The sequence below is a fragment of the Fukomys damarensis genome, unplaced genomic scaffold (assembly GCF_012274545.1).
Source record: "Fukomys damarensis isolate Sample0158 unplaced genomic scaffold, DMR_v1.0_HiC HiC_scaffold_44, whole genome shotgun sequence".
Taxonomy (NCBI): Eukaryota; Metazoa; Chordata; class Mammalia; order Rodentia; family Bathyergidae; genus Fukomys; species Fukomys damarensis.
In genome coordinates, this window is record NW_022900956.1 from 202624 (window position 1) to 215616 (window position 12993).

At 36.3% G+C, this 12993-nt stretch overlaps 1 protein-coding gene across 1 annotated transcript in view; it reads left to right on the forward strand.

Moving 5' to 3' along the window:
* Positions 1 to 12993, forward strand: part of LOC104875803 (PDZ and LIM domain protein 5-like) — a 61003-nt gene that overhangs the window by 12328 nt on the left and 35682 nt on the right. The window contains 2 exon segments of the mRNA XM_010643524.1: positions 213 to 218; positions 5583 to 5770. Coding sequence (XP_010641826.1) covers positions 213 to 218; positions 5583 to 5770 — 194 coding nt within the window.

A 12993-nucleotide genomic window follows, 5' to 3' on the forward strand; every position in this document is an offset into this window, starting at 1 on the left:
GGCTGTCTTATTATATGCCTGTGTTCTACCCAGAGTTATAGAGGTTTTCAAGATGCTTGATTTTAACTGTAGGGTTACTTTTAAAGGAGGTGTTCAAACAAGAAGAGAAATATCACGCTTTAAGAAAAAAATACTCATAATTATTTTATGGTGCAGAATTGTGAGAGTGAAATGACCAGCAGTCTTGACTTGTCAAGGTTAAGGTTGTAGAGAACTAGGTTACTGACCACACTGCCACACTTTGAGAATGAGATGGGATGTGATGGTGAACGTTTTAGAACTTTCAGTAAAACAGACAGCCTACTGTGGCTCGGAAGCTATAGGTTTGCCACCACTGCTATAGATCTTCTCTCCAGAAAAGTGCTTATGATCAGACATAGATCTTATCTCCAGAAGGGAGCCTGTACACAGAACTGCATATGCAGTTCTAGAGCAAATTTCTAGAGCAAATGTTAGTAGTCATTGTCTTTGCTTTTTATTAATAGCAGTAGAATAAAGAAAAATATATTTGATGTCGAGAAAGGAAATGGTTCTTGACAAGGTAATCTAGTTGGCATTCTGGGAAACAGGAATGTGGCTTCCTAGGAAAACCATTGTTAACTTAGAGGGTTTCCCAAAAGGGCAGATTACATAGAGTCAGAGATGTTTTATCTCCGAGATTTGTTTGTTTGCTTGTTTGTTTTGTGATAACAACGTTTAAAATTATAAGTTTTGGTATAAAATTATACCAAACCTGTTTCTTTCCATTACAGTATATTTAGTACTGTGAGCTTTGGTGCAAAAACTGTCAGGAATTTTCCCTAGTAAAATATAAAATATGTTCTTATAAACACAGATTCCTAGAAGGAACCTCTATACAACCAGGTCCTTTTATAGAGTTCTCCTGGAAGAATTCTGTAAAATACAATGTTCCTTGTAATTAGTATCCTCCCAAAAATGTTCCTTGCCTGCCATTTCAGTGTCTGAATAATAGTATAATTTTGGTAAGACTTTAGCTAAAAACTAGCTTAGGCATTGATAGTTACACCTGTTGATATACAGATGTTTTTTTCCTTATTTAAACATGTAATCGGAATAAAAGTTACTCTCACGATTACTTTTCAAGCAATTTTCCCTTTGATAATAGGTTTCCAAGTGTGAAGTGTTCCTAATCTGTAAATGAACTTTAGTTGTTGTAATAGTTAAACAAATATGGGAAAAGAATGCCAACTCAGGATAACCAGGTTGCTGAAACTGAAAGTTAACTTTAGTTCCTTTTCCTTTTTTCCTTATTGGCTTAATTCTGGAAAAAAAAACTCTCTATTCTTCTAGTATATTTTCTCCATTTTCAAGAACTTGTTGTGTGAAACAAACAAGAACTAATGTGCTTTAGTTTGAAATCATATTAATTTATTACATCATTTCAGTGTTTATTTGGCAGACTTGTGAAAATGACCATATTTAAGGTAGTCGTGGCCGAGTGGTTAAGGCGATGGACTTGAAAATGACCATATTTGATTTTCAGCATCTGTGGTATTAGCAGAAGGTCTTTGTAGATATTTATATTGATTTCCTTATTAGAATCCTTTAGAAAGAATTTTAATTTTGTTTAGAAGTTTGGTATACCTTAAACAACTTTAAATTTTGGAAAATATATTTGAAAAATGAGTTCAGAAATAACATAGCAGTCTAAGTAGTATCCATGCTACAATAACAAATTAGTTGCTAATTTTCGAATATTTTGCTGCTAGTGATTACTGATAACATTTTATTTCCAAATATAAAATAGTGTGGCTAGTGTCCTTTTTAATCCTTTGCCTTTACTACAGTACACCTAATATTTATATGTTTTCTTTAAATAGTAGTCAACAGTTAAGAATTAGAAAAGACATGTTAAGATTTTTAGAAACCTGGACATCATATATTTAGATATGATTATCTAGGTCAGTATTCACTTATTACTACATTAAATGTTTTCAATAAATAAGATTATTTTCTCAGAGAAAATTGAATTGCTGATCAATCCTGAATTTAAGCATAAAAGTGGAACAATTTTCATGCTTAGAACTTAGTTTTATAGTTTTTTTATAATCTACATCAAGCATTTTATATCCAAAAAAGATTTAAGCATCTTGCTTTTGTGGAAAGAATGCATACAAGCTTGTTGTTGTGGTTTAGATTAGAACAGTGGTGATGAACCTAGAGCACCTGTGCCACAGTGGGCTGTTTATATCCCTGAAAGCTCTAAAAGGTTTGCCATCCCTGGTCTACGATGACTCCCAAAAGGCTTGTGTATTCAGAGGCAGGGTGTTTGGGTCCCGGGGACACTATACTCATCAGATCAGAGCTGTAAGTGAGGCTTGGAGGTGGAGCTTAGTCTGGATAGGTGGGACATTGGGGGGTCTGACCCAGAAGGGATTTCTACCTTCCTGCTTTTCCCTTTACTCTGCTTTTTGGCTGCACTGGGCTGAACACCTCCTCCACAGTGCCCCTCTGCCATCACTTTTTTGCCTAAGTTTATTACAGACTAAGTCTGTGGACCTAATGGGTGTTGGGTATTTCAGCTCAGTGATGAAAAAGTACCTAAGACACCTGTGTTCAAAGTATACAATCAAAATTAAATTTTTAAGCATGTATGATCCTTATTGCCTGGGAATCTGAGAAATATTCTGTAATTTAAAATTGAGTTGAGAAAGCAAGATTATATCTGACGTTAAGATCCTACACTCAAAACCACCCAGAAGCTACATTTAGAAGCAAAATTAAGTGTTTATTTAGTAAAGCATTTATCGACTCTGAACTAGATGTTATGGGATTTAGAATCAAACAATACAGTCCCTCTTACTGCTTTCACCTGTACTCTGTGCTGGCCATTGTGCTAAGTACTCTCTAGGATTTAATTTCATTTTTACAGTAACCTTGGAATAAAGGCAACATTTCTGCACCATTTTACATGAGGACACTTATCTGTGGCCAGAATGAAGTTTCTGTGACACCGTGAGAAGTGATATGGTCAGGCAGGTATGTTATCTTGGAAGGCTTTAAATGCCATGAATGGTACCTTCTCCCCCCACCTCTTAATGGTTCCACCCATTCTCTAGCCTTCCATCCTTTGTGTAGAGTTAATTAAGTGCCTTCTGGTGCCAGGGCTTTCAGGAAAAGCATTGCAAGGAACCAAGTTTTTCCTTTGGACAAGTTTTCCTGTTAGGAAGTACCTCCGTTTCCTGCACCAGTTCTGCTCACTGGTATTAGACGCACAGAGCAGACTCCTGAAGGAAATCCCTGTGTCAGGTGTGTGACAGCTGACCTGTGCTGCCCTTGGGTGTTTTCTTACCCTGGCCTAGTTCTACCAGTTCCCACAGGAGGACTTCACTGGGCTCCTGTTGAATTCCTGTCATCCCACTTACTCTCCTAACTGTTTGTCTGGCAACTCCCCTGGAATTAAGTTTTAATTCCTTCAGATTACTAAACATTTAAATGATGCTAAGTTAGGTTTTTTGTTACTTCTAAATTATAATTTTGTTTCATTTATAACAATATTGCTTGGTTATGGTTTTCTCCTTAGAGCTGTGACTATCTAGATTATTGTTTTTTTTTAACAAATTGTCATGAGGAATTTAATCTTAGAACAAAAATGACTCGTACATAAGTATTTCAGAATTATTTATTTGTGATGAGCAAAAGTATTGGAAATAAATCTTTTAATATTTAAATATGTTAATTATCCTTTTCATATGTTAAGTTTATATTCTGTGCTTTCCAGTAGGCTAAGTACTTTAGACATAATTATCCATCTCAAATCATGGAAATCTTACCAGCAAATGATTATCTTCATCTAAAATTTAGATGGCTGAGATTTGGAGAAGGAAAATAATTTTGTTACAGAGCTCTTAGAAAGTACTCAGCCACTGTGCAAGAGTGTTTGAACTCTGTTTCCGTTAATGCTTTTTTTGTGTGGCTTTTATTGATAGTGGTTTTCAATATTCCCCTTAAGTAAGCGATTTTATACTTTCTATTTGTGATAAAAATTTTTAAAGTGTTATACATTTCGTTGTATTTTTCAACATCAAGAAAGGTTTTGTTTCTCACTAAACTGATTGGAAAGAATAAAAGATGATGGCTCTGTTTCCCTTGAACTTGAAAGGACAAGAATAAGAAGCTGTATTTCATGAAGGTTAAAACATTTATAGTTCATTTCTCAAAATTGTACAGTGTCAGAATGCCCCAGGACTACCCTCACATTTTTTGTTTTACTAGACTAATCTAAAGGACTCGGCAGATAGTTATGACTAAAATTTATCACAGCTAAGAATACAAAGCCAGATCAGCAAAGTAAAAGGTGCGTGGGGCCAAGCCTAGAAAAAGTGAAGCTCTGGTTTCTAAGAGCCCTCTGTCAGGAGCCCCTTGGGTGCACTCAGCTCCCCCAGTATGGAGTTGTGGCAAAGCATGCAAAGTGCTGCTTACAAAAGAGGCTAGCTGGAGACCCAAGACTCAAGTTTTGGGGGGACTTGTTACATGGACACCCTGTGCGCTGTTTGCACCCAAATTCCAGACTCTCCAGAGGAAAGTAGTATTTCACTGTAAACTATACCATCTGTACAGACAGTTCAGGCACCGTGAGCAACTCTTATCACTTAGAGAAAGTTTTGTGTCACCTCAGGGGCCAGTTTATCAGCCACATTCTTGAGTGCCATTCAAGGGTCAGCCTGCAAGCTGACCTTTGTAAGAATAGACAGTCACATACGTACTGTGTTAGGTGTTGCTTGAGATTCAAAAGGCTCTGGGGAAATAATTAGTATTCATTTTTGAGAGAATAGCTTCCTTATTGCAGCTCTCCAAAGCATGTGCTGTATCATTTGAGCTACCTCATATTGTTGCTTTTTGTTGTCTCTATAATTATAAATAACAAGTGCCTTGGTAATATAGGTCATATGATTTCTAAACCCAACCAGTGCAGATGAGGTCTCCTATTAACAAAATAACTGATTGAAAGAAGATCATGGCAGTCTAGTCTCTAGACACTCTGTTAAGCAGGAGGCCTTGTCTCTTGTTCTTCTTCTTCTTCTTCTTATTCTTCTTCTTCTTCTTCTTCTTTTTTTTGGTGGTACCAGGGATCAAACTCAGGACCTTGTACTTGCAAGGCAGGCAGCAGAACCACTGAGCTAAATCCCCAGCCCCCTTGCTTTGTCTCTTCTTTATCACCATATGGCACCATATCTGGCCTTTAGTAGGTGTTTACATATTTACTGAGTGAGTGTGCAAGTGAAAAGAATACCTGACGGGGCGTCAGAGAAACTAAGTTGATGAAATACCAGAAAAAATGGCAAAAGGAGAAAAAGCATTAGTGCCATTTCAAAGATTTTCAGGGATTTGCCAATAATTTATTTTGAGCCATTTAGCTCTTCTGAAGTATTGTGATAGGATGGGGAAAAGAAATTAGCTTATCACTTGAAGGGTTTGCTTGTGTAAGTTTTTCAAAGCAACCCAGTTCCTCATGGCATACCTTTTAAAGGGAATTCCCAATATAGAATGGGTGTTACTTCTTCGTTGCCTTTATTTTTTTGTTTTCTACTCAGATTTTGTTTTCCTTATTTCCTTTACAGCGATATTCAAGAGGCTTCTCACCCAGTGGCTCCACCTGTGGCCCTAACTCGGAGTGGGCCTGAGAGCTTGGAGAGTGCAGGCCCCAGCAGGCCAGGGCTGGCCAGCCTCAACGCAGCTGCTGTGTTCCAGCCTGTGGGCTCTCCCAGTGCGATCAAGTCTCCAGGCTGGCGGCGGCCGGACCAAGCAGGTAGTGCAGGGAAGTCTCTTACTGTTGCTTTCTTCACTGGGCAGTTATAAAAATGTGTTACAAAATATGTGGTAGAATTCCCTAGTGAAACCCATTTTCAACCATTTAAGATTTAGAAAGGACTATAAAAGTAGTTATGGCCATTTTGCTGTTTGAAGTCATAAATATTCTCTGTGTTTGATTCAGTTGTCACTTGTTATTCATAATTACAGAATTGGCCACAAGAAGCATGTTTTGAATTGTAAATTTGTAGTCTTATTTTATAACAAACTATATATTTGGAAGACTGTTCCTGGAAATAGAACATTTTGTTTTTCATGATATGTACAAAAACATCTCTTGCCACCAAACAATTACTGAAGAATCTTTTGCTCCCTGTTCTCTGAAGAATTACAATTAGAAACACAGTAGTATTAGAAAGAGAAAGAGAATACTTGAATGATAGGATGGAGCACCTCTGGACAATTAAATGAAGTCACTGAACACATTTGACCTTTGGTTTTCTGGTCCACAAAATGGAGTCCAACTCATTTTCACTGTCTCCCAGCATGAACAGTGTTTATGACCGCACAGAGTTCCTCTATTGAGGAGGGGGATGTCAGTGGATGTGGACTTAAATGATGCCAAACCTGAGCTTATTTTCATGCTTTGAATACTATCTGGATGATTCTCATCCAGGTTCATTTTGCTACCTAGCCATCAATAATTTATAATCATATCTCTGCTGAGCTCCATATCCTCAAACTCATTTAACTATTTGCTGTGTCCTGAAGACTCCTCAAATGCACTGTGTTTGAAAATATCATTTCCTACCTCTGGATGGCACATGCATTTAGCTGCAGAAGCAGATGTAAACTTTAGACCTCACCCCCCATGTTCTAGCAATAACTAATACCACATTCTCAAATTTCTTCTCTCCTCTTTCATCAGAGCCTTTGCCTGAGTTCATTCCCTCATGGTAGTTTTATCTATGCAGTTTATTTCATGGTGGCATGTTCCGTGTTGCTCGTTTTACAAAGAAGATACTGGATACTTCAGTATCCAAGTTAGCCCTTGGTATCTACAGAAGATTGCTTCCAGGACTGCCTAAAGATACCAGTATCTGCAAGTCTCCTAAAGATACCAGTATCTGCAAGTCTCAGGTTCTTTATTTAAAAATATTTGGCATTTGAATATAACCCCCACACAGCCACCTTTATACTTTAAATCACTTCTAGATTATTTGTAATCCTTGATACAGTGTAAATGATATGTAAATAGTCATTACACTATATTGTTTAAGGAGCAATGACGGGAAAATGTCAATACATGTTCACTACGGACACAGTTTTTTTTTCCCTGATATTTTCAATTTGCTGTTGCTTGCATCCCTGCAATGTGGAAACTGCAGACATGGAGGCCTGACTATACTTGTGTTGTAGGAGAAATAATATGGGCTGTTGCATATGATCTAGACGGTTTTAAAGGAAAGACTGTTTACTTTTTTAAAACTGAAAATATTCAGAGTGATATTATTGAGCTCTACAATGTCTAGACTATTGATTTCTGTATTTCTGTTCTTGAGGGAAATTGCTGGCAATACTCAGCCACTTTGAGTTATTTCCATCTACCGAAGCCTGTGTACGATGATCAAGATTCCTTGTGCCCCCCACCTTTTTCTTTCTTTCTTTTTTTTTTGGTACCTGGTACCAGGGATTGAACTCAGGACCTTGTGCTTGTAAGGTAGGGTGCGGAACCACTGAGCTAAATCCCCGGCCCCCTTTTACTTATTTTGTATATGCATATAATACAGAAACTAACTTTCAGAAAAATTCCTTTAATACAGCGATTGGAAGCTAACAATGTTTTTGTAAAATAGCAAGGAAATAACTAAATTTTTGAATTACAAACTGAAAGGAAGGTAGAAACTGTATGTTCAGCAGAGGACAAAAGTGTATGTGCTGCTTTTGGAAGTTTGGAAGATCAAAGTAACTGCTGTGACTCTTAACATACAAAGAATTCCAGTTGGTACTGAATTGCTGGAGAATGCAGCACAACAAAATTACCAAAAGAGGGCGACAAAATCCTTTCTTCTCTGAGTCAGTCCTGAGTTTCTTCTGAGTCATAGCAATAAAACAAATCACGGCAACTATGCAATGACCAGTGATGTTGAATTTTTTTCATGTATTTATTTGCTTTTGTATTTTTTTATCTGAGGAAGTGTCTGTCATTTCAGATGCCCATTTTTGGATTGTTTCTTTGAATTTGTGGAATCTTTTTATACAGAATATGTATTAGTCCTTTTTCTGAAGATTAGCTGGTAATCTGAAGATTAGTTTTTCCTGTCCTGTGGATTATCTCTTCACTGTGCTGGTGGTTTCTTTTACTATGCACAAAAGCTTTTTTAATTTGATGTGATCACATTTGTTGATTCTTCGTGCTATTGTCCATGTTATTGGGATTTTCTTCATAAAGTCTTTACCTATAAAAAAAATCACAGCAACTATAATAATCATGAATCACATGGCTAATATTTAAAAAATGTTTTTTTCAGAATGTATGTCAATTTAATAAGACAAAAGTATAACAATTTAAAACATGTATTACATTGTAAAACACTACTATAATAAGATATATTTCCCATGTGAAGACATAGTTGAATTACATCATAATCCTTAACTGAAATCAGAAAATTATTACCTGAGCTCCCGCTATTTATTTTGTTCTAGATGCTGGAAATAGGCATTTAGAAAGTTATATTAAGAAATTTGCTTACTTTGTAAAATTTAAAAATATATTCCCAACCTTTAAAATTATTTTCTTTCCTACCCCAAGATATATCTTTTTTTTTCTTAAATTCAGAATTTACTTGTTTCTGATAAACTCAAGGGCTTTCTACTATAATTTTAAAGGTCTTCTGGAGGTGACAACTGTCTTCTTGCAGGTTCTAGTGGACTTTAGAATTCACTTGTGAAAATGACAATGCCAGCACCATCTAGAAAAGCTAAACAGTTGAGTGACTAGGCTCAGGTGGGCTCAGATAAAGCATCACAGCAAGTGAAGTTACTTCTGTCACAGGGAGAGCTGCCAGCTTTTTCTTAAAAATTCATAAGAGCTCTAGGGTCATTGGGGAAAGGGGAAAAATTAGATTTGACTTTTCCCGCTGTCCCTCCACTGACAGATCTCCAGAAAGTCACTATGACCAGTAAATTATTTTAAGATAATTTCTACAGTTGAGTGGGAGGGGTGGGATCAGAATCACTAAGTTGCAGTCAGGGATCCACTTCATTGATTTTGAAATCCATTTAATGGATTGTAGGCAGCATTTAATTTTTATTTTTGAGATATAATATTTGTATATCATTATGAGTATGTTGGATTAATGTATTTGTGTGTATAATGTGTAAAGGTTCAATCAAGGTAATAAGCACTTCCATCTCAAAAATTATCTTTGTGTCAAGAAGTTATACTCTTAAATATTTTAGATACTGCGAGAAAAAGACTTTTATACTCTTGCATAGTCCAAAAAATTATTTTATGGAATGGATAGACAATATACTTTAATGGGCCGGGGATTTAGCTCAGTGGCACCTCACCTGCCTCCTAAGTGCAAGGTCCTGAGTTCAATCCCCAGTACCAAAAAAAAAAAAAAGAAAGAAAAAGAAAGAAAGAAAGAAAATATACTTTAACATGTGAACACCTATAATTTCCGGAAAATTTTATGAAATTTAGTGGGCTTATATAATGTGTGCAGACACCTGCAGATATGTTCAGGGTAAAATTTTTCTTACTGTTACACAGTTTAAAAAAATAATTTGAAAATCACTGATTTTAAAACATTTTATTCATACTTCTGTTTATCAAGTGGTGACTCAAGTGTTTTTGAAATCATGGGTTGAAAGAGTTGATTGAAATTTTAAGACGTGCCAGTGTATTCTGAGCCTTTCTCAGGTTTCTGTTGCATCCACTGGAGCTCTGACTTTAAATCTCACATCATTTCACTTGTGGTGTTATATATACCCTGTGCTACCCAGAAATCTTTCAAGAAAACAGTAATGCTATACCAGTTGATAAATAGGGTCTAGGTGTATACATAATGGCATTATCGCTGAGATTGCATCATCTTTTTCCTCAGGCATATAGTTTAACATACACAACACACACAAGCCTGGAGAAACTCTTAAAAATGAAAATATTTCAGGTTGCAAAATGGTCAGAAGTTCATAGTCTGAACAAAACTTTTAAAGTACAAAAGAAGCAAAAGTCCCAGCTTTAGTTTTACGTAAAATAGCAATACAATATCTACTTGTGCTGTCTTTTGTAACACTGCTTCTATTAACAAGGTGTGTAGTTGCTTTAGACACATTGACTTGAATCTGGAAAAATACATAAAAGAAGAGTGTTTTCTTGTTACTTTTCAGAATCAAAGATTTGTACTTCTTTCAACATATATTTGAATTTACTATATTTGTTTTTTATTAAAGTTTTATGCCTGAAACCTTCATATTATATTATATACATATATATATATATATATATTTTAAGTGGTTATATAAGTATTTTGAAACCTTTGTTTCTTCGCAAAAAATTGAAAATATATCCCATGTTTATCTCTGCGATGTTTGCTGTGTTATGTGTTTCCTAGATTTTTTTGTAAGTTATGGATAGCTGATATATTTTGAAATTTGTTTCTTCGCAAAAGTTTAAAAATATATCCCATGTTTATCTCTGCGATGTTTGCTGTGTTATGTGTTTCCTAGATTTTTTTGTAAGTTATGGATAGCTGATTAGGTAAGTTTAGCTCATTAGATGAAAATATATGTATAAAGCATTACTCTCACCAAATATGGTCAAGTATTTTTCAAAATGCCACAGTCAGATATTTTTCACAAACCCGGTCTTAACATCGCAGACAGCCACTATATTTTGTCATTTTTAATTTCCTGATTTTAGTTGAATCATAAAAAATGAAAATGACTAATTTTCTAGAGAGTAAGTAATGCCTTGCCAGATTGGCCTTTTTTTTTTTTTTTTGTAGCAGGGATCGAATTCTGGACCTTGTGCTTGCGCCCAAGGCAGGTGGCGGCACCACTGAGCTAAATCCATGGCTCCCTGCCCATTTTTTGATTGGTGTGGCCCCAAAGAGTAGGAATTAGGGGCCCAGTAGGTATGGATTTGAGAAAGCTAGCATTTTTGAGCCTGCAGTTTTCTCATCCAAATAAGGATCTGAAAAGAGTCCACTCTAGCATCACTGTGAAGACCAAGTGATATAACCTATGAAAGTGACTGGTTCGTAGAGAATACTTTAGGAACTTCAAGTTTCTACCTTTTATTCCTTTCCTGGTAGCACTGGTACATGGACTGCTACCATCCTGTACTACAAACCTTTGGTGATAGCTTTATCACAATATGCATTATGTTCATTTTAGTTATATATGTGTCATTTATCATTGTAAATGTCAGTGAGTATCTGAGAGGTAGTTAGATCAGCTTCTTTTATTTTGGAACGTTCCTGTGATTTGGGGGGCACAACACTCATTTGCCAAGATAATCTGTTCTCCTCTCAGACTTGAAATTCCCTTAACAGCCAGTGGAAGCGCTGTCTGTAAAGGCAGCTGCTAAAATACCAAATTGTGAAGGGTCAGGGGACTCACTCATGCAGATTGAGCTCCCCTAACAGCCAAGGCTCTGAATATATGCAGCATAATAATTAGTACTAGATTATTTATCTTTATTAATAACTCTGCCTTATGGTAATATTTTTTTCCTCAAAAAATACAGGACTTTGTGGCATTTAAGGAACCAAGCATGCAGAGGGAATATTGGAAATACAGGCTCACTTGTTTTATCATTGTGAACAAATTAGTTTAGATGTAAAGCGCCAATACATAACCATAAAAATCAGTTACAAAAGTAAATAAATAAAGGTGTAAAGCAAAGTCAAATTAGGTTACATGCCCCACATCAGAGGTGTGGAGGTCTGATGAAAAGAGGATAAGGTTCCAAGGATACAGGTTTGGGGTGGAATATGTATTTGTGTGTGCTCAAGTGTCGTTGAGGTGTTAGATTTTAATGCCTGTGCCTAAGGCAAAAATCACATGTAGTTAGTCACCTGAACATTCTCAGGAAGAAGCCAAGTTGGAGACAGAGTAATATGTACACAGCTCTTCAGAGTCTGGTTTCTTGAAGGCAAGATGTATTACTCAGGACGTTCTAGCAGCAAGAGAATGTTGGACAAGTTAGTGGGGATGCCAGGTCAGGAAAGGGTTTGAACATGAGAGTGGATAAAGAGATTTGTAAGCTAACTAGTGGCAAAATCAGATTTGCGTAATTAAAAGATCACTATAGTTCTCATGTGTTTTAAGAGATCATTTTGATTTCACTGTAGAGGTTAAGGCTGGAATCCTGGATTTGATATGAGAAGTTGTTGAGCTAATCCAGTAGAGAGATGGTGCTAATTACCCTGGGCAGTGGCAGTGGGAATGAGGAGAATTCTGTGGTGAAGGGAACTGCCAGGTACTTACATTACAACCTGGCTGCAAGGCAAATTTTAACCGCTGCTTTCCCAAGGAGCTTGATTTCCTGGAAATTGCTCTCCTCTTTACACTGGTAGAGGATCGCATTCAACTCACAGAAAACACAGCTAGCCCCCAAGTCCAGGGGTCTGCTTCTAAGGATACAGTCAGCCTCATAGGAAAATACTGGGGAGAAATTATATCTATACTGAATATGAGCAGGCTCTTTAAGCAGCTACTTGTGTAGCATTTACATTGTATTTGTTAACATATCTCGAGATGATTTAAAATATGTGGGAGGATGTGTTCAGGTTATGTGCAAATCCAGTGCCTTTTTATATAAGGTCTTGAGCATGAGCAGATTTTATCCACAGAGGTCCCATCTCTCATGAGTGCCAAGGGTGACGGTTCTGGATTCTGAGTACACCAGTCCATGGCAAAGTAATTACTGAAATATATACGAGCTTTTTTTCTTTTTAAGGAGGATGTCAGATTGCAACATATAAATCTGTATTGATTCCATTTTGTACTATAATCAAGAAATAAGTTAAAGTTTACTTTTAGAACATAACTGCTCTTCATGCAGCTTTTTCTCATGTGTGTGTACTTACATCTTAGTATTTTCTTCTTTCACTTTGAAACTATTGGAGAGGATCTGTATTGGAAATAAATACGCTAATACTGAGATACGTCTTTAATCACTAACATGATTTCCTGCCCAGGAAATCA